The 19,493-nt window shown below is 42.2% G+C and overlaps 1 protein-coding gene across 22 annotated transcripts in view; it reads left to right on the top strand.

Moving 5' to 3' along the window:
* The window catches only part of FOXP1 (forkhead box P1), a 386,145-nt gene that overhangs the window by 326,305 nt on the left and 40,347 nt on the right, over positions 1 to 19,493 (top strand). For all 22 annotated transcript variants that reach the window (XM_062630323.1, XM_062630334.1, XM_062630333.1 and 19 more), the window contains one exon: positions 13,966 to 14,070. In XM_062630323.1, the coding sequence (XP_062486307.1) occupies positions 13,966 to 14,070 (105 nt within the window). The remainder of the gene's footprint in view (positions 1 to 13,965; positions 14,071 to 19,493) is intronic.

The following is a 19,493-nucleotide window of genomic DNA, read 5'->3' as shown; positions in this document are numbered from 1 at the left end:
TAAGTAGAGCAGGAGACTACACGCAGAAGAATGCCTACTGATGCACTTAAGGGGTTTTTTGCAGTCTCATCAGGCACTGTGGTGCCTGCCTGGATTTCATATGACACAGAAACTCCTCTTGTTGAGATGTGTTACACTGGTTTCCTTTCTGAAAGGATATTTATCTACAGGCAGGGAGTTTGGGGTGGTGTGTGAGCAGTGAGGAAAGAGTTGCTGTGCTCTGCCATCAGATACAGATTTGAAGGCTCACAGAAGGTGAAATTTTAGTGTATTTACAGAAACGTGACCACAGGCATGAGCGGGGCTTGGTAGTTTTCTTGGTTACAAAGATTAAGACTAGAAAAAGTCATGGGTCTGGTGGGAGCATGAGTTTGTTAGACTTCTACTGAAATCCGTGTCTGTTCTTGAGCCCAGCTGGTTCAGCACAACTGAGTCTGCAAATACAAGGGGCACATGGAGGTGGTCCCTAGCCCAAGCTCGGGTCAGATGGGGATGTTGGAAGGGCTTACAAGGGAGATGTCAGCCCTTCCACCTCCCATCATACAACCCCGTAGCTTGGGCTCGCCAGGGCAGGATTGGGGTTATGATTTCCCCCCTCTCATTCCTGCACCTTCTGTGCAACTGGCTGTGAGCTTTGCTGTTGATATAACCAAGAGCTATTTATTTAGATTTAAGCAACAATAAAAAGCACATAGTAAAAGCTGTAAGTGTCCTAACAGTTAAGCACAGCCACATCATAACGACTGCCCAGCAGCAATAAATAATCATATACAGGTAACATTAACTTTTAGGGTGTGCTGTAAAGCTGTTTTCTCCCCCTTCCTCTCGGGCTTTTGAGAAGGAGTGGGCTGCAGGAGGCAAGTTGGTTATGTGGGAGTTACTATCATCACTGTCATCTCTGGCACATGTCACTGGGATAGTTCAGCTGTGTTTTACAGGGTTCCTGATCCCACAGATCGGGTTGGGAGGCTGCTGCAGACCTGCTAGACAGGAGGCACTTGACTGACCTGCGTAAAAGTGAGCAGCCGAGCAGCAGCTCTGCCGTACATCTGGGGTAAAAGCATGCTTTGGTTATAAACTCAGGGCTTAAAATACCAGGAAAAAGGTCCTTGGCTGCTTGGTATGCTCATATGGCACCGTGCTGCCAGCCCAGCCTCATGGTGCTCACAGCAAAGCTTCAGTCCTGCACAGGCTGCAGGGATACAGCTCTTAGTGTCACTGGTGATGCTGGCCACTGTGGAGCTGCCGTGCTTGGAGCGAAAGTTCTCCTTTGTGGCAAAAAGCAAGTGGCAGGCGGTTGGCCAGAGTCACCCCAGGGTGTTTGAAAAGCAAAACCACATTCAAAAGCAGGAGGCTTCCTGGGCAGGGGCTAGGGAGCATCGTGGTGCTTGGTTTCTTTTTGCTCTGTGTGTGTGTCTTTCACAAGACTGAAACAATTTCCAACTGGAAAGAATGGGTTAATGCTTTCATTCGTTTGGGCTTTAAATGTATATTACATCTATGCTTTTGTCCCACATTTCGCCCAGTTTCTGTAAGTAGCGGCAGCAGCAGCTCTGGGGTTTGGTGCACAGCAATCTGTTAAGGAGATAAATAATCTGCTTTGGTATGACACTCCTACTCTCCTCTTTAATTTGTCTTACACAAGGAAAATTATAATTAAATCATTCAGGGTAAACCCTTGAGTGTAGAGAAGGAAAAAACACACTTTGGTAAAGATTGCCAATAGAGACCAACTTCCCTGTTGTGCCGTGCAGAGACATTTATCAATATTCAGCACTATTAAAGAGAGAACATTTCGTGTGATTTGTGAGGCGGATGCCAAAGCTCAAATCAAGGCTTGTTAAGATCCTTTCCCCGTGCAATCATGGGCATTCAGCATCATTAGAATTCAGCACTGACTGTGTGTTTCATGCTTTGATTTTACTCAGACAATTTAATAATGTTTATTGTGCTGATTATATATATAAATTCACTCAGTGCAATAAACATACCTCAGTCATCAGTACCCTAAGGGAAATACTTTGTTATAGATACTTGTATTCGCTCAGGATAAACGAAAGTGAGACCATCAACCAGCATGCAAACCTCTCATCATCTTATCAGCATTTGGGTTTCTTCAGTAGGAAGCATTTTTTCTACACAAGTAAACAAATAAGTAACGGGAGCCAGTTAAGTACATCTGCTGTGCGTAGAAATGTCAAGGACAGAACCCGCTTTCCATCTCATTCCACTGCATCTTATTTGGGGGAAGCTAGATTAATTTCTTAAAAACAGCAAAACAAGTGCCTGGTCGCTTTAGGTTAGCACTAACTTTATAACCTGATGTGCGGTGGGCATCCCAAAACCTGCATGCTTGGGAATGTGCCCTATGTGGGATGGTTTGGAAAAGCAGAACAGTGCGGTGGCCTTTTGCAGTGACCAGGGTTTGCTCCAGCTTGGTCTTGAACCAAGGAGGGTCTGGGTGTGCTTTGGAGTGGTGCCGGCACCTGTGTTTTGCTGGTCCCATCCTGTGGCATTGTTCTTTGACTGTGGCAGCAATAGAATGGTGGAGGCTGTATGTTAACCAGTGAGATACTGAAAGTCCAGACATATTCATTTAAGAAACACATGTATTTGCAAGAGGTGAAGAGTTGGAGGTATAGGCTGCATGTCCAAGAGACCTTTGTCCATCTGCCAGCAGTCCCATGTTTATCCCTTGTCTTTATATCCTTTCCATCCATGTTTGAGTCTTGTCCTTCCACATATGCAAGCACCCATCTCATAGGAAAACAAAATAAACAAGGGGATTTTTAAATGACATTTTCTCACCAGTATCACAGGAGGAAGGAATCTGGGGAAGGCTCTGAAGAGAAGTGAGAGGAATAGCATGGCAGACCATTGATCTGCTGGTTAGGCTTAATATGTTGTGTTTTACTGTTGTTATCTTCCATGCCAGCTGATCCTCCATCAAAATCCCAAGGCCCTTAGATGAAGGCATTAGGATTCAGCACAATTAAGAATTACAGACTTTGGTCCATTATTAATGCTCGAGATGAAACAGTTCAGCCTGCAGTTCATATGCTCCATGGGCCTGATCCTCTCTTGGCCTGCCTCTCTCCATGTAGTCCCTGGTATTCGTTCTGCACTGGTGCCAGCGTGAAATCTGCTCATCCGTGTCGGCTCCTCTCATTTATGCCCTGCGGTTGCTTTTAGCTCGTTATAATTTACCATCAGCAGAGTTTTGTTAGATTAGGTTACTTCATTCTTTCTTAAGAAACGGGGTTCCTGGGGTCTTTCCTCCCAGAAGGTATTTAATTGCTCCATGTACACAAGCCCCGTCGTGTCCCTGATATTGTTACCCATGGTCTGAGCAGCTTGGGTGCCTCCGTGCAGCTTCCTCGCTGCAGAGCCAGGTTGGAGCTGGAAACTCGAGCCAAGCCTGGATGCTCAGCTGTGCATCCGATAAACCATCAGCAGCATGGCTTCTCTGTCTTTTCTCATGTCACCTGGTATGGGTGTGATGGCTTTGGGGCTGGTGACGGTGATGCTGTGACAGCCAGAGCAGGGCACTGGCCCAGCCATCTCTATTTATCATGTACAGGTACAACCCAGAGCATCGCACTGCCTGATCCCTTAGCACTCGCTCTCCTGACAAAGAAATCACCAGCAGTTACTCTGTGCCCCCCTGTCTGAGTCACTTCTCTCTGTAATCAGCTTTGAAAAAACACCAGCCGTGCCTCAGACCTGGAGTTGCTAACTTTCAGTTTTAAGCCTTATCAGGCGGCGCTTCTTTTTATTGATGTTTCCAAAGCAGGGTGTGTGGTGTCCTTCACATTGCCCACACCGCGTCTGCTGCCGCACTTGTGGTTTTGGGAAACATGCTGCTAGATCAGTTGTATAACACCATTGCTCCTCAGTCTGCCCAGGAGCATTTTAATCAAATTATGCTTTTCAAAGACTTGTTTCCCTGAACCTTGTAAAATTATTTCTAGTTTATTTTATTTGTTTTTCCCTACAAAAGATGCAAAGCTAACCAGTGTGGGATTGCTTGGTGCGGCCCTGTGCTGGATAAGGGTGCTGTGTTTGACGGTTGGAAGCTGCCCCGGCATCGGGGAGCTGCAGCACGCCAACGCTTCGCTGCTTTCTGGTCCCGTGTAATAACCATCAGTTGTACAACTCCAAACACTAAGCTAATGTATCAAAAAGCACTTAAAATAGATTGGGTGAGCCTTGGCAGACGCCTAACAGAACTTTTCCAAATTTTAGCATATGTATTGTTTTATTCCTCCATCTGGCCCACAGATCATTGTTTGATATCTGAGTGCTTTGCATATCTCCTCCCTTTTCTTGCAACTGAGATACTTACACGTGCATTTAATGCAGCTTAATGCTATTTTTACATACCAGAGAAATAGCTGATGGCTTTCTGTTAATTGCATGCACTTTGCAGTTAAACTTTTACTAAAACATTCCTGTCTGAATACTTGAAGTCCAATGAAAATTTGTCCTCTTCTTTTATTAGAGGTGTTTATGTAGTAGTCTTAAAAAGGGACCTGTTTCTGTTTTACAACACCATGGATTCCTGTTTCTTTTTATTTCCTCCTGTGTGCAAGTTGTCCTCCCTTACCATTTGCTCAGGGGATCTGATTCCTAAACAGCTGAGCCCGGAACTAATGAAGAGCTGTGGTATTTTTTTTATCATACGTATCACAGCCTGAGAGTGGAAAAGAAACACCCTTGAAAATGCCATATAAGTAGAGGAGAAGTTAGGAGATTTTTGTGTGACTATTTTCTCTGCTGTTCAATAAAAATTGAGCAGTTAGTATGACAGCTGTTAGATCATGTATCGTATTGCTAAGGTATTGAGTAACATTTAAAGTAAAACTCCACCATTAAGCTGTATAAACTTTATCCGTTTCACTGTGGTTTAATGGAAGAAAAAAGAGTTTCTCAATAAAATGACATCATTTTTCCCAGGTTGTAACATTCACTTTACAACTGTTTTTCTTTAATTCAATTTATTTTACTTTACTTTTTTTTGGCATCCTTTTTTTTTTCCTTGCAGTTTGGAAAGGGGGAAATCTCTTCGTAGAGCAGCTAGGTACTGCTCAAACCTCTTCTCCCTTCTCCCTCCTTTTTCGACATCTTGTGTTAATCTGGAGCTCTATTTTTGTCACCAAGGCGGGGTTGTATTTCCAAAGTAGCAAGATGCACACTGAAATTTGGTCATTGGGGTTTGTGGCTCTACCTGCTGCACACTGAGAGATGGGGGAAGGAGCCCAAGGAAGATTTATAGTGCATTGCTTGCTGCTGGAACAGCATTTGTGTGATGCCGTGGGGTGTTTTTCCATAGAGCTGGTGTTTTTCAGGTGGGAGGGTGGTAATTTCTTCTGTGTGATCAGGAAAGACATATGTATATTATATAGTGTATTCTTCTCATTAAAATGATGGTATAAGCCCAGACAGGGAAAACTACTAATATATGTTGCAGCTTGTCATTTTGGGCTGCATGAATAAAGAAGATAACTATTCCTTTGGGAAGCGATCTCGGAAGCTGAGCAACAGATCCGCTAGCCAGCAAATTCTTTTTAACTGTAATTTTCCTTTTTGCGTGTGTACTCAAAAATAACATCATGATGGGCCCTTAAATACCATTTCATACACAGAGCACAGTTTCCACAGCACAGGTGGTGCTAATATAGGACAGTCCCCTAGGCACTTGTCGCCAGGAGTTGTACAGCTTGTTCAGTGTCTGCATCCATATGGCAATCTGTCCCATTCATAGAAAGACATTGTAGCTGTGCCTGTGGGTGCTGTGGTCAATGTAGTGTAAAAAGTAGATTTTTAACTCTCGGCAACCTATGTTCTGCTGTTTGTTTTATTGTAGAATCCAATTTATAACATGGTGGAAGAAAAATCAGCTCAGAGCAAATTCCAGAACAATCTGGCTGGCTTTGGGTTGTTGTTTATTCTTGGAGCGCCTGGTTAATCAGCAGGTGCACCAGCCCCGCTCTAATGAACAGTTTACAGGAAGTCTTGCTCGGAAGAAACATTTTCCTCCTTGTTTATACTGTGAATTAACTCAGAAGTTGCAAAGCTGGAAGCGATGTTAGCTGGCTCTGCATGTCACGCAAGTCTCTTACATCATTCTTGGGGTTTTAATGGTTTCCCCCCCCCCTTTTCTCACGCTGTTGCATGGTTTTTCTCAGTTGTGTCATGCTGGGGAAGGATGCTGAGCCTCTCAGCGTTGTGCATTGCCATGGTGCCCCTGAAAGGGACAAATCACAGCAAAGAATCTCTCTGAAAAAGGGGAGCTGTAGTGTTAGTATTGCTCAGTGGTTCAAATCCAAACAAGTGAATGTGATTTATGGCTGCTCTGGTATCTATCATTCCAATGCCAAATGCTGTTCTGTTTTAGTGTATTTGTTATGCCTTTTAGTAAACACAAACAAATAGACGGCCTAGCACCTGCAGCAGCATATGATATTTACACTACCTGTATGATTCAGCACGCTTCCATGGGGAAGCAGGCTTGTGTCCTCTTGATTTTAGTGCTTTCTTAAATAGCATTCTTTGCAGGGGAAGCATGCAGCATTACGGGTGCTATGCTTTAGCTGTGTTTCTCCCTCGGAGTCACTATCTAGCTGAATTATTAGTTGATACACGTTTTCCCAAAGGTGACTATCCTGGGGGCCACACCGACATGTAGTGGGTGAGGCCTCTCCCAGTGAGCCCCCAGCTGTATGTGATGTGCCTGTCACTTTCTGCACATGTTTTGGTGTGCTTGTGGGACAGGGGAGAAAAATACTGATGTGAATAATCCCTGTTAATCGTATTTGATGGCATATTGCTGGTTAATGTAGGCGTGGAAGACTTGCCTTAACTCTAAATGTAATATAGTTTTGCTAAAGGAGAATAGCTCTTGTTTCTCAGTGTTTTCTTTTACTATAAATGTAAATGTAACAACAGAATATAAATTACAGTAAAATTAGGCTGGCAAACGGATCTTTTTACAAAGTATGTATGTATGATTGTAATTTTACACCCCAGTCTCAAAGAAGTCCAAGGCATAATCCTATGTTTTTAAACTCGCATGTGTTCTTAAAAGCGTTGCTGAACTGGGGCCAGAGCCTGGCCATTGCCACCTCCCTCTGCCATACGAATTGGGTGTGTAAGAGAGATGGGATTCCTGTGCTGAAAGTCAATCAAAAAAAAGCAGAACCCACTCCTAGACCCAAGAAAGTGGCAAGATCACATTTTTTCATAATTAAACTAAGATACTGAATCAATCCGGTTTCATCTGAATAAATTAGGAGGCTGTTCAGAGAGGAATCAAATGAGATTTAGCAGGGATAAGTAAAAAAGTACCCCAGCTTGGAAATAAAAATTCCAAACTGCTGGTTTGACATGACACGTCAGCTGCTCAGCATCAGTTGTGTGGGAAATGGCTGAGGCATAATCAGGGTTGAGAAATTAAGGTGGGACACTCTGTGCCATGTCTTAGTTAAAAAGGTAAATGCAGTCATGGGAGGCATAAACATGCGTGTTGCATCTGAGTCCTTTTTTCCTGCTCTGCTTTATGCAGAACCAGTTAAACCACATTGAGAGTGTGATGTACAATTGGCCACTCTCTTGCAGAAAGGATAAAGAGAAGCTGGAGCAAATATAGAGGAGAGCAGCTAGGATGATAAAGGCGTTGGAGGGAATAGGCTATGAAGACAGATTAAAGGGAATTAAAGATCTACACCCTGGAAAAATAGAGGCTCTAGGAGGATGTGATTATGGTATGTAAGTACATGAAGTGATGCTACAAAGCAGAAGAGGGAAAAAATTGTTCTCATTAGTTAGCAGTGCTGGAATTTAAAATCCAGCGTTTCAAATCATGTGCGTCTGGGTATATTTGATGTACTTTTCACTACAGTACCTAGGCACAAGGTTGAAATAAAAAAATAAGAATTTTAAATAGTAGAGAGAAACTCGTTAATTCAAGTGCAGGAATGGAACTTCCACCCGAGATAAGTGATGAATTCAATACTGGTATTTTTTGCAATGGACTTTTCTTTTCAATGGTCTAGAAATAGGTTCAGTTCCTCCAAGGAAAGGATGTAGGGCAGTGGCTGTCTGGACCCTGGGGCAGTTCTGCTGCAGGGTTGGAAGAGGGGGTGCCACTGGAAGAAGTATGTAGTATTTTGAGTGTGCTGGAGGGTCATAATGTTGATTAATAATCCAAACCCTCAGTGCATAGATCAAAACCAGAAAATGATGTGTATAATTATTGTCTGGTTATACTCCTTGCACTGAGTAAAAGAGAAAGGGAATGTTAGCCAGATTTTGTCCTAGCCCTGCTGCAGATGCTCCAGTGCTCTCTTTGCAACAGATGTTTAGAGAATAGTGCCACAGAGGTGTGAGGATGGGGGGCAGTGATTTGGGGTACGTTGCTGGCCTGGTGTTACTACATCAATGCTACAGATCTGCTTTTTTTTCCTTTCCTTATACTACATGAGTGTACAAGTTAGTGCACACCGATTAGAAGACAGGTTTTCAGCCTGTAGGCTGCAGTTTTAACCTGATTTGTCTTAAATTGGTGTAGTCATTTAAAATGTAATATACCACTCCTGTTGCTTCCAATAGGGCTTGATGTAAAACATGAGCTGCTTCTAGTCCTAGGTCTGGTTGTGGACTAAAGTAATGAGGAAGGGAAGAAATACAGCTTTAAAAAGCATCCAAAAATTTGCAGACCAGTTCTGGAGAGAGCTGTCACTGACTGTACACATCAAATGCCACCTCTCCTGAAGGCCCACGACCCTCTGCTAAGCTTTATCCAGCAGTGGAGAGGTACTTGCTCAGTTCTCCGTTCAAATCAAATGCCTCCTTTCTGGTCAGATACTGAGGCTTGGATGGAAGTATGAATATATAGAAGTAGTTCAATTCAGTATATGGGTTAATACTTATTTAAATATATATATTTTTTAATGACTGGGTTTTATATTAAATTGACAGTTTAGAGAGGAAGGAGGTGCTGAACCACCTTAGTAAGAATTCAGGGGGATTTGCACCTTCACTGCAAAACATATCTTTATGCAATTGATTTTGCCATGAAGGCAGGAACTTCCATTCAAGTACAGTTAGTGCAAAGTTTTATTCATTACTGGTTCCATTTAAACTTTAAGTCAAATGCAGAGAGTGTTCCTGACTAGGAGACTTGTGACATTTTCACCAGCTTTATTCTGTTGGTGCTTTTTGGTGAGCTTGAAAGCTCCCTGGGCAGTCACAAATACAGGAGACCCATGTTGGTTCCCAGTTGTGTTTCTTCTCCTCCTGTACAAGACCAAAATCATAGCATTTTGCCTCAGTGTCTGTGCCATCCACTTAGGCCAAGGGGGAATGTGGTGTGAGACTGAGTCCTGTACTCCCGCCTGTGCTCTGTGCACTGAACGCTGGTTTCATGTGATGAGGTCACTTCCCATTGCCCCTGAGAAATAAAATAAAAAAAGGCATTTCTGCAGTTTCTGTGGGTGCTCTGCTCAAACCCCTTCCAAGAGGAAAGCAGGAGATGTGCTATTGATTTTTCAGTGTGCAGGTGGCTCAGGCATGTTCTCTGCGCTGTTAGAACATGAGCAGATGTTTCATAACTGTAATAGAAAATCAGGGATGCTTCTCTACATCACTGACTTCGGCCAGCATTTTGGCAAAGATCGTTGGCCCAAGCAGATGTGGAGGGGAGAGAGTGGAATATGAAGTATGTCAGCATCATGAATATTTAAAATATGGTCCACTGTGTGGCAGAAGCACTATTCCTAAGGCTTCTGCTCAGCTGGTTTTTATATCCACCCATGACTTTTTGGCCAGCGTGTATAAGGATGGTAACCAGTTTCACACAGTTACTGAGTATGGGTTGAATTAAACCATACAGCCTGGGTAGCTTTCCTGCTAGTGCTTTGGTCACTACTTACCCCAACACCTAGTGTGTTCACATCTTTCTTGGGGGTCTGCTGTCATTTTTACTCTCCATGTGCGCTTAGCTCTCTGTGGCTTCTCCATCTTTGAGCTTTTGTATCCTAAAGAGTTATTCGTCAGTGATGCTGTAGTACAGCAGGTGGATTAAAGTTAAATGGCTGAAGTAGTCTAAAGAGCAGAGCTGTGCAAGTAGCAGCTTCTGCAGCCGTCCCTGCCGGAGCAGGTGGTGAATGTGGTTCCAGACCCCTTGGAGATCCTTGGGGCTATGAAGCAGCAACATAGGTTGAAGAAAGCGGAGGTATAAACTCCTCTCCTCTTATCCAGCAAGCACAGAGGATCTGTGGAAGTGCCTGGCCCTCTGGCCCTTCTCCCCTCCTCTCCTTACTGGAAACCGGGCTGGAGGCAACAGAAAATAAGTGGACACTTACGCAGTTTTCAGCTTCCCACATGGATTTCGTTACTCTGTCGTATGTCATGAATAAGTTGAGTTACGCAAGAGGTTTTACTTGCCAGAGGGTTATTTGCTGTACTTCGATGTAATAGTGCTGTGCTATTGCATTATTTGGAAATAATTGTGTTAAGCATTCTGTATGCAAATACAAGGAGAAAAAACCCACATAATCTTGATTTTTCCATCGTTTATGCCTTCAGTTCTTTGAAAATCATGTCTTCTTATAAAATCACTTCCACTAGCTAGTGTTGCATCACCCATACCCAACCATGAATATGCGTTCCTGGGAAGGAGAGAGGGTGACAGAAACAAACACCTACTCTAATGTGTCATTAGAAATCAAACAGACCTAAAACTTGCTTCTGCTTGCCAAAGCTCAGATCTTTAAAAGTCTGTCTCCGGCAGCGAGACCAAGGATGCATCCAGATAAACCGTTCTCACATGCAGACAAAATATCATTGAATGATTTAAGCTTATAGGTTTGCATTGTGCCCACAAAGCTGTTTGTTTATGTATTGGATTAAAATCTTCGTTTTCCACCTCTGTTTGCTCAAACAAAGTGAGTATTTAGATCAGTGAAACAGAGTTCTCCATTCATTTCCAATGGCTGTATCCTTTTTGCGTTACATCCGCTTCTGTATAAACCCGCTCTTTGTTTTGTTTTGAGGTGCTTCTTGAGACTCTATCAGGGAACAAGTGGCAATCTATAATATCTTCAAAAGTGGGATGGATAAAATAGGCGTCATCTGATGCGCTTAAAGGTCACCAAAAGGTACCTCTGAACCCCCCCCCCCCCCCCGAGTGGGGTGGGAGTAGCTGCCTTTGGAAAGACACGCTGCCTATGGAGGATGCCTGCGTTTGTCTTTCAGTACTGAGGGGTTTTTTTGCTTTTGAAGTGTCTATTTTTGGTAAGTTGAAGAAGTTGCTTTGCTTTGTCAAATGGCAGTTGAAGCTGTATGTAGGTGTTAAGTAAGTTACGCTTAGCATCGTGTTAGCAAAATGACCTTTTACGTTGCCATTTACAGTCAGCACCAATCTTTCTGGTTATTGACAGCACTGGTCTGACATCCTGAGCATAGTCTGCAGTTTGATACTCTCCTGGTCGTTCTGTCATTTTCTTTGGACACAGTACCAGGGTATCATGTCCTACATCATTTGTCTTGTCTTGTGCAAGTTTCCTGGAAAGAAAAGAGATTTGCACTTGGATTTAAAAAAATAAATACAAATCTCGGTAGGGCTCTTTCCGTTGACTTGGCCATGGCCTTTAGGCTCTGACAGAGAAACTTAAAAAAGCCCTGCTGGGGGTTTAAGCCATGTGACTCCTGTTGATATTATAATGAGATTTACAGTGCTTAAACCCCACAGGGGCCTGACTCCTTACTTGGCATCACCCGGCGTTTCTGCGGTCATCCTGGTGCATGGGTAACGCGCGCTGTGTGAATTAATATAGTGAATGTTTTTTTGGGATTCTGCTGAGCACACTGAAATCATAACTCTCATACACAGTCTTCATAGATTTTAATGGAGTGTTAACATGAAAGCCTACTTTCTCACTCCTTGCTTCATTCAGGTATGGAAGCAGATGATAAACCCCATTATTCTCCGAATCATTCTTTCCTGATGTGTGTGTGGGGTGTTTGACCATACGCCTGTGTGGCTCGGGTGGATGGTGTTTTTCAACCATCCTCCCTCAGTCTCAGCTGAGGAAATGTGTGGTGCAGCATTTTTCCAATTTCCTTGCAAGGAAGGCCTCGGTCCCTTTGTTCTTTTAAAAAATTAACCGATAGAGTTTCTCCCCACTTGCACATTTTAAACAAAATTAAGTTAAACCAGGGTAGTATTCCTGTAGAGAAAAGGCCTTTGTAAGTCTCTTCACCTACAGTTCTTCTTTAAGGGAATTACCTTGCACACACATACGTAGATAGATATAGATATAGATCTATAGATATAGATAAAGATATGTTTATGCTTGTAGAACTCTATGTATACAGCCAAAATTTAGATGTCAATGAAATAATTAAGTTCATGTACAACTCATAATAACTTTTCCAATGTGATCTTTAAATTTTTTTAATTAAAACCATACAACTTTAAAATAATTAAAACCCCCACCTTCAGTTATCTTCAGATTCTCAATGGGCCTGAAGTCAAAAGTGGCATAGTCTGGGCAAGAATTTCTCTTGCAACTTCTTTGCATTTGGGATAACATCTCAGGAGAGTGTTCTATGGTGATTTTGCTATCCAATGCATCAGAAATAATTCAAGAACACAATCTTGTTACAGTACACAGCAGATAATATTACAGAACAAGAAAAAACAGCATTTCCACATGTGTATAAAAGTAAAATGGCAAAAAGTAAGCATTTATCCGTAACGTTACCTATGATCCAGGATAAAATAAGTCATAAAAGCCACACCTAGATGCTGGTATGTGTTCATATCCTTTGTGTATGTTTGAAGTCCATAATACAGCACAGGCATACTATAGCAAAAAGGTTGCTATGAAAAATAGATCTGTGTGTGAGCATAAAATAGAGATTTCAATATCATTTTGACATTTTATTTTGAAAGTCATCTAAGGTTATGGAAATTGTTGCAAAAATAATTCCTTTACTTCAGAAGTTTCCATGCAGAAGTTGAATAAAGAAGGTATTTTAGAATATGGTTCATCAGTTAGTGCAACAGATACATTTCCCTGAGCACCACATGGCCTGGATCAAAGCGTCTTATGACTTGGATCAGTGCAGCCAAATCATTACGTATTGATTGGAATCCCGCTGAAGGATTAACCCCTTAGTGCTCATACCAGTTTTTTCTTCTTTAACCCAGGTTTCAGTAGTTAGAAAGCTCTGTGACGTTCCTGCCCAACCTTTGAAGGTTAATAGCCCCCACTAACCCCTCGTGCTCAGGAATCCTTTGATTACAAGGTTCCTTTTTTATGATGAATTTTGCATTTGAAATTACATCTTGAGCCTTCTTTTCTGGGATGTAAGAGGTCTGTACTTGCGCAAAGAAACAGCCTGTAAGCAGGGGTGAAAAAAGCCATCCCAAAATGAAGAACAAAACAAAACAAACCAGTAAATAAATAACATGGTGGGAAAGGCAAGGCTGCAAACTTAATGCTTTTCCTCTTTCTGTAGTGATGAGGAAAGCCTCAGGTCGGGTTATATTGTGTTACAAGAATACATTGCTGTGTGGAGATGACTTTTCTTCCTGATGAAGTTGAGTTGTAAATACGCAGTGTTCATAAATTTCTTAGCAATATATCAAGCAGGATATTAAGCAGGTCTGTCAAGTGATTTCTTCTCCATCCATGTAATTTAAATTCTTTACAAAGCTTTTAATTAATGAATGAAATGTAGGAGGATAGCAGCTAAGTAAGAATGACACATGTTTCTCACTGCAAATGGTATTTAATTCTGTTTTGAAAAACCATGGGCAGAGTCAGGTGGGTACTGTGAGATGTTAGGGAGGCTTCAGGATCTGTTGTTTGCTGCTCTTAAGAGTCTTTGTGAAGACGAATTGGCGCAGTACCTTCAGTTACACCACTTTTCCTCTTTTCTCTTTCTCACCTCCAGTTTATCCCACGAGGAGCATTCACACAACCATCCGCTGTATGGACACGGTGTATGCAAATGGCCAGGCTGTGAAGCAGTATGTGAAGACTTCCAGTCATTTCTAAAGTAAGGACTGTTTTTTTGGCACTTGCATTGTACAGAAAGCATGCCCTGAAGTTTTGTGTGCTGTCACTCGCCGTGGGCCTGATGCAAAGCCCATTGAAGTCAACAGAGAACTCCCTTTCACTTCAATGGCTTTTGGAACAGGCTCAAGAACGTTTTAACAGGGGATAGTAAATTAGCCCCGTGGGGAAAGTACGGTCCTGCTCAGTGTACTGCTGTAAAATAGTTGCAGTTTACAGCCTTTTTTTTTTTGTTTTTAATATATTTAAATAATTTGGAAGATGCAGTATTGATAATGTAAACAATGCAACCTTGATTTAACCTTGATTTCACTTTAATTTAGAAATCTAGTCTTAAATTAAGTCCGTAATTGAACAGAGAATTGCAGAACATCACGTGAAATTTAATTTATGTCAAATAAGTAACTAATGAACAAAGTCTACACTACTAAAAATAAACTATAATTATATTAATTGGGCCCCTGCAGTTTGCTGCAGACCTTTTCCTTGCTGCCAAAGAACACAGTTTTACGCGTTGCATAAACAGTGCATTATGGACTAGTATGTGGTAATGCGTGCATCCTGATGCAGGGAAGGACCGGCAGAGCTCTAATAACTTACACATGGCTGCTCCACAGCGAAACCATCACCATCACCTCCAAGCTGGAGTAAACAGTGTTCCCATCACAAAAGAGTGTTCTGTCAGGGTAGATGACCGGGTACACGTATGCTTTAGATGCACCCAGGTTCTGGAAGGTTTGGGCACTGATCTTTTCTCAAGTACTAGGGCTGTAAGATCACAGGAGACCAAGTGCCCAAGCAATGCTTATGATTTAAATGCACAAAGGGACAGGTTCTGCTCCCATTTGCAGTAGTGATCTTATGAAGTTAGTCCACATAAATACATGGGATTCTTCAGGGTAGATATGTAGAATCAGTCCCAAAATGTTGAGCTGTATCTGCTCTTCCTGGGACAGCTCCCTGGATTTTTACAGGAGGGAGGGAAGGGCAACAGCAAGTAAGGGATGTTTGCTGGATGATGTTAGATGACACAGATAGGTGTTTGTTCTCAGAACAGAATGGGCTAGTTCTGCTTCCACTGGCAAAACCCTTCTTAATTCAGTAGAAGCAGCACTGGTCCTAGTATAAACATATGCTACAAGTATGGAATGGTGCAGTAATGAGGAAGTTCTCATTACAAGAGGATTACAAAATAAGAAGGTGCTAGTCATAGATTTCCATAAAGGGTGGCCTTATTTCTTGTAATTCATCCTGTTGTTCACGTAAGTGAACTAAATGCTAATCTTGCCGTACTTGCCAGCATATTCATATGCCTGTGACATACTATAGCATTTAGACCTGTAAAACAATTCTAAATCTTACTGCACTTAAGGCAGGGGAGAGGTGCTGCGGTAGCCTTAGGTATCAGACTGACGTGTGCAATCACGTTTCATCAGTTTATGCCACCTTTGCTTCCTGTGCTAGTCCCTGTTCCAGATTAGATCTGCTGGTTTCAGGGAGATTTCCTGCTTAATGTGACCACACGTAGAAAATACATCCCTTAAGTCACACAGCGTGGGCAGAGGCAGGATTGAATTTTTTATATGGCATTTTGGAGATGTTTCAGTAAGTAGACCCAGTTCACCTGGACAAAATACTAGGGGCAATCATTAGGTAGGAATAACTTGAAAACCATTTACCAGCCCAGGTTGGACCTGAAGTGGCTCCATCTACTCCCAGTTCCAGCAATGGTGGTTCTTTTATCACACACTTATCATCAATCTTTTTTTTCCCCTCATTGAAACCTTTCAATAGAAATATTTTGTGTGACTTTCTTAAACCCATCAGCTCATGTAAATTTTCTCATTGTTCAAATTCTACAGTGTCCAGACAAAGTCTTATTGTTCGGAGTGATATTTAACCTAGAACGAATGCAGAAATGAATGTCCCCGAGCAGCGTATTGACACTGTTAGGAAGTGAGCATTGCTTCATAAAACGATACTGTAGCCTTCCAAGCCTCCTGTGGAGCGTCCATCCTTAAATTATGTTGCCATTTATCAGAATTCATTACTCAATGCACAGATAACAGGTAGATGCTTGAAGTTTCTTTCTGATACTTGCATAATCCGTGAAGTTCTTTCGACAGTCCCCTCAAGAGAAAAGCTCTTGTTTACCAAGTGAAATGCAGCCTGTGTATCAATTGAGCATTGCTTAATTTCACTTACCTCAGTAAAAAGGCCTGTTAGAAAAAGCAAAGAGAAGTTACATGTGGAATGAAAGCCCTGTATGCCAATAAAATGATTCTGCAGTTAAGGGAGAAAAAAGGACTTGCGGGTCTAAAACATGGTTCATTTCTTTTCCTCCTGAGGAAGAAATATCATAACTGTTGGTAAATCAAAACCAGAGATTTGACACTCTTCTGTGATCGTTCTGTAGTGTTTGTTCCCAAGGTGAGGTACACCACAGGGCCCTTGATTTCAAAGATAAATACTGTACAAATAACGATCCTAGTTGTCTTTCACTCACAGCCAACAGGAGGATGCTTATCAGAACCAGCAGATACACGGGCTATTGTATGCATTTATTTCCCTATTTCTTTTTGAAATAAGTTGCAGTTTTAGCGTTGTGGGGTGTTTTTTTTTATTCTCCCTTTAATCCATCAGCCATTGGTTATCACGTGATGCGGTATCAGTTAGAGGTAACTGATAGCAGCAGGGGCTGCTGCTATGCCTAATGAAACAGTAGCGCCCTGCATGCTCCAGAATTCTCCCCGAGCCTAAAAACAAGTCCAGTCTCACCGCAGTGACCTGATGGCCTTCTGCCAAGCTGCGGGAAGCCAGGTGAGGGCTGGAGGGTCCACACGTGTCTCGCGTGTTAACCAGGGCCTGACTCGCAGGCGGCAGCGAAAGGAGCAATTAGTAGCACAGAGTGACTTTCCTTCGAAATTGACTGTATCCCTGATTTCATTTGCATGTGTTTAAAGACTGTTGCAGATAGAAATATATACCCCTTATACGGCATGTTGTGCAGGAAATCCCTGCTGGAGGGAGGGGGGTTATTCAGCAAGGCATCCAGGGTGAAGAATGAAGGAAAAGACTGAGTAGGGTTTTATATTCCCCCTTCCCCCCCCCCCCCCTTTTTTTGTTCTTTTTTTCTCCTTTTTTTCTCCTTTTTTAAATTTGATTATATTTTAGACATGCTTAATAACGGCCATACCATTTTAAAATCAGACCTATTCTTTAAAAGAGGGACGCAGACCTTCGGAGAGATCTTGTGGTCCTGTATCGCAGTGATGCTAGTAATCTGCTTCATGTGCATTTAACTTTGATGAAACGAAGGGGAGTTTATGTGAAAGAAACTACTAAGTGCACTCTGTAATGTTTTCACAAGTGTTTTTATCATGGTAACATCTTGTTTACTTTAGTTGCCTGCCTAAAACTACTTGGAACATGTTAAGAAAACATTTCGAGAAAGCTCCTACAAAGAGGCTTTTGTTCAGCAGCAACTGTGAGACTGCTCGGCTCACAAAGGTGTTAACTTTCAACCCCTTAAGCACTTCCACATGAAATTCCAGCAACTATGTTTGTGGTTTTGGAAAAACAAAGTGTATATTAAAGAAACCAGGTATATGCTAATACATGTTGAAGTAGGCCGGAAATCATAAATTGTTTCAAAGGCATTAATTGCTATCATTTGCATGTCGGAATGTTCCGCGGTGAAATCATCTGCAGTTAGCACAACAGAGACCTTATCATCAAATAGGGTAGCGAGGGCAGAGGAAAGGCCAGTCTGTAGGTGGCTTTTTAGGGTTTTGAGCTGCTCGCAGGCTCAGTTCACCTTCCTGCTCCCAAGCCTTGCTGAGGGGGCTGCCGCCCTGCCCGGCCCACTTGCAGGGATGCCATCGAGCATTTGATTTCCCAGGAATATGTGGAGTTGCCGTTCAAATGTTCATTTTACTGGTTCTTTTAACACCTCCCTCATAACCTTCCCTGCCTGGCAGGGGGGTTCAGGACCCCTGAGGCGGCAGCAGGAGGAGGAAGAGGAGGCCAGGGTGGCCCAAATCCCACAGTGCCCTCTAGTGCTCCCGGGGATGCTCGTAGGGAAACTTTGCAGCGAGGAACCCAAAAGTAGCATCCCTTCAAAAAACCTTCATTCCTCCCCTTAGCTTGTCAGACAGCTCCAACTCACTCCTCTCGGTTTTAGTTCTAGGGGCACATATAACTGTTTTTCCCCTTGGGATGAGCGTTAGGCTTCTACCATAAAATACCTTGATGCCTGCCTGCTGACATACTTGTGTGTGGCACACGCGTTGCGAGGCACATTGTCTTGCATTATTGCATTTTATATCTTAAGGTGCTCTTAGTTTATGCTTCACATTATAATTTCCGGTGTGTAATCAGAAAGCATTACTTAAGAGACGAGGATCATCTTTGTTTCATACTTCTATTGACACTGTCTACCATATTACTGCAATGTCTAAATGGTAAAATTTATTATTAGCAATAGTGTCACAAAAGTCTGAGACAGCGATTTTCCTTTCAATAAAAGTAGTTAAAAACCTTTTAGAAAATCCATAATTTTGATTGCTGGTACTTCATAAATGTATAACTGGTACTTTTTAGCTGTCTCTTTAGGGAAAAATGAGTTTTATCACCTGCAGTACCTGGGTTAATGAAATTGTGTGTTGGAATTTAGCCAGAATGAAAGATGAGATCATTCGGTGGCACTAATATTGGCAACAGGTCTCATAAAAAGGTTCGACTCTTTTTAAAGAATTGTCATTAGGTTTTCCTCTCTTTGTTTTTGAAGATGGGGGAGGGAGTCAAATTATTTGCCATTTTTGAAGTTTTTGTGGTTCTGAGATTTTCATCTACTGTAATATCCAAAACCCAGTGACCTAAAAGCCTCCACCAGGGCCAAGAGAAACACAACAGTGTCCATCAGTGCCTAGTAAAGGAATTTACTTGCTTCAGATTTCAGCTCCAGTTCCTGTTTCAGCCCTTTAAAAATCACGACTCTCAGCTCAAATTTGAAATAATGCTGCTTCTTTCTCATGGTCCTCTGTGTTTGATTGTTTGTGGATATTAGCTGTCCAGGAAATCCCATACTTAGAGATATAAATCCAAAATGATCTTGTTTTTCCGCAGCCAGCCCAGGATGTATTAGACAGTTATGATGATTTGTTAATTTTTGTGACCTGTATTTATTTTATGTGTGCCGTATGCTTTTAAAAGAGGGAATCAGCTGTCGAAATAAGCTACTTTTGTCAAAGGGGAGGCTCTTGACTCTTTCCTTTTAAGCCTTTGCTTTCTTTACTTTTGGAGAATTCTGTGTGTGCACCTCCATATGGTGGTAAACAAGGGCTGCATTGTGCCCTGACATATAAGCTTAAACCCAACCCTGTTATTGAAGAATCTTTTGAGATG

The sequence above is a fragment of the Pezoporus occidentalis genome, unplaced genomic scaffold (assembly GCF_034315485.1).
Source record: "Pezoporus occidentalis ecotype Australia unplaced genomic scaffold, CSIRO_AGI_Poc_V1 ctg35, whole genome shotgun sequence".
Lineage (NCBI taxonomy): Eukaryota > Metazoa > Chordata > Aves > Psittaciformes > Psittacidae > Pezoporus > Pezoporus occidentalis.
This window is presented reverse-complemented; position numbering and strand designations above follow the sequence as displayed.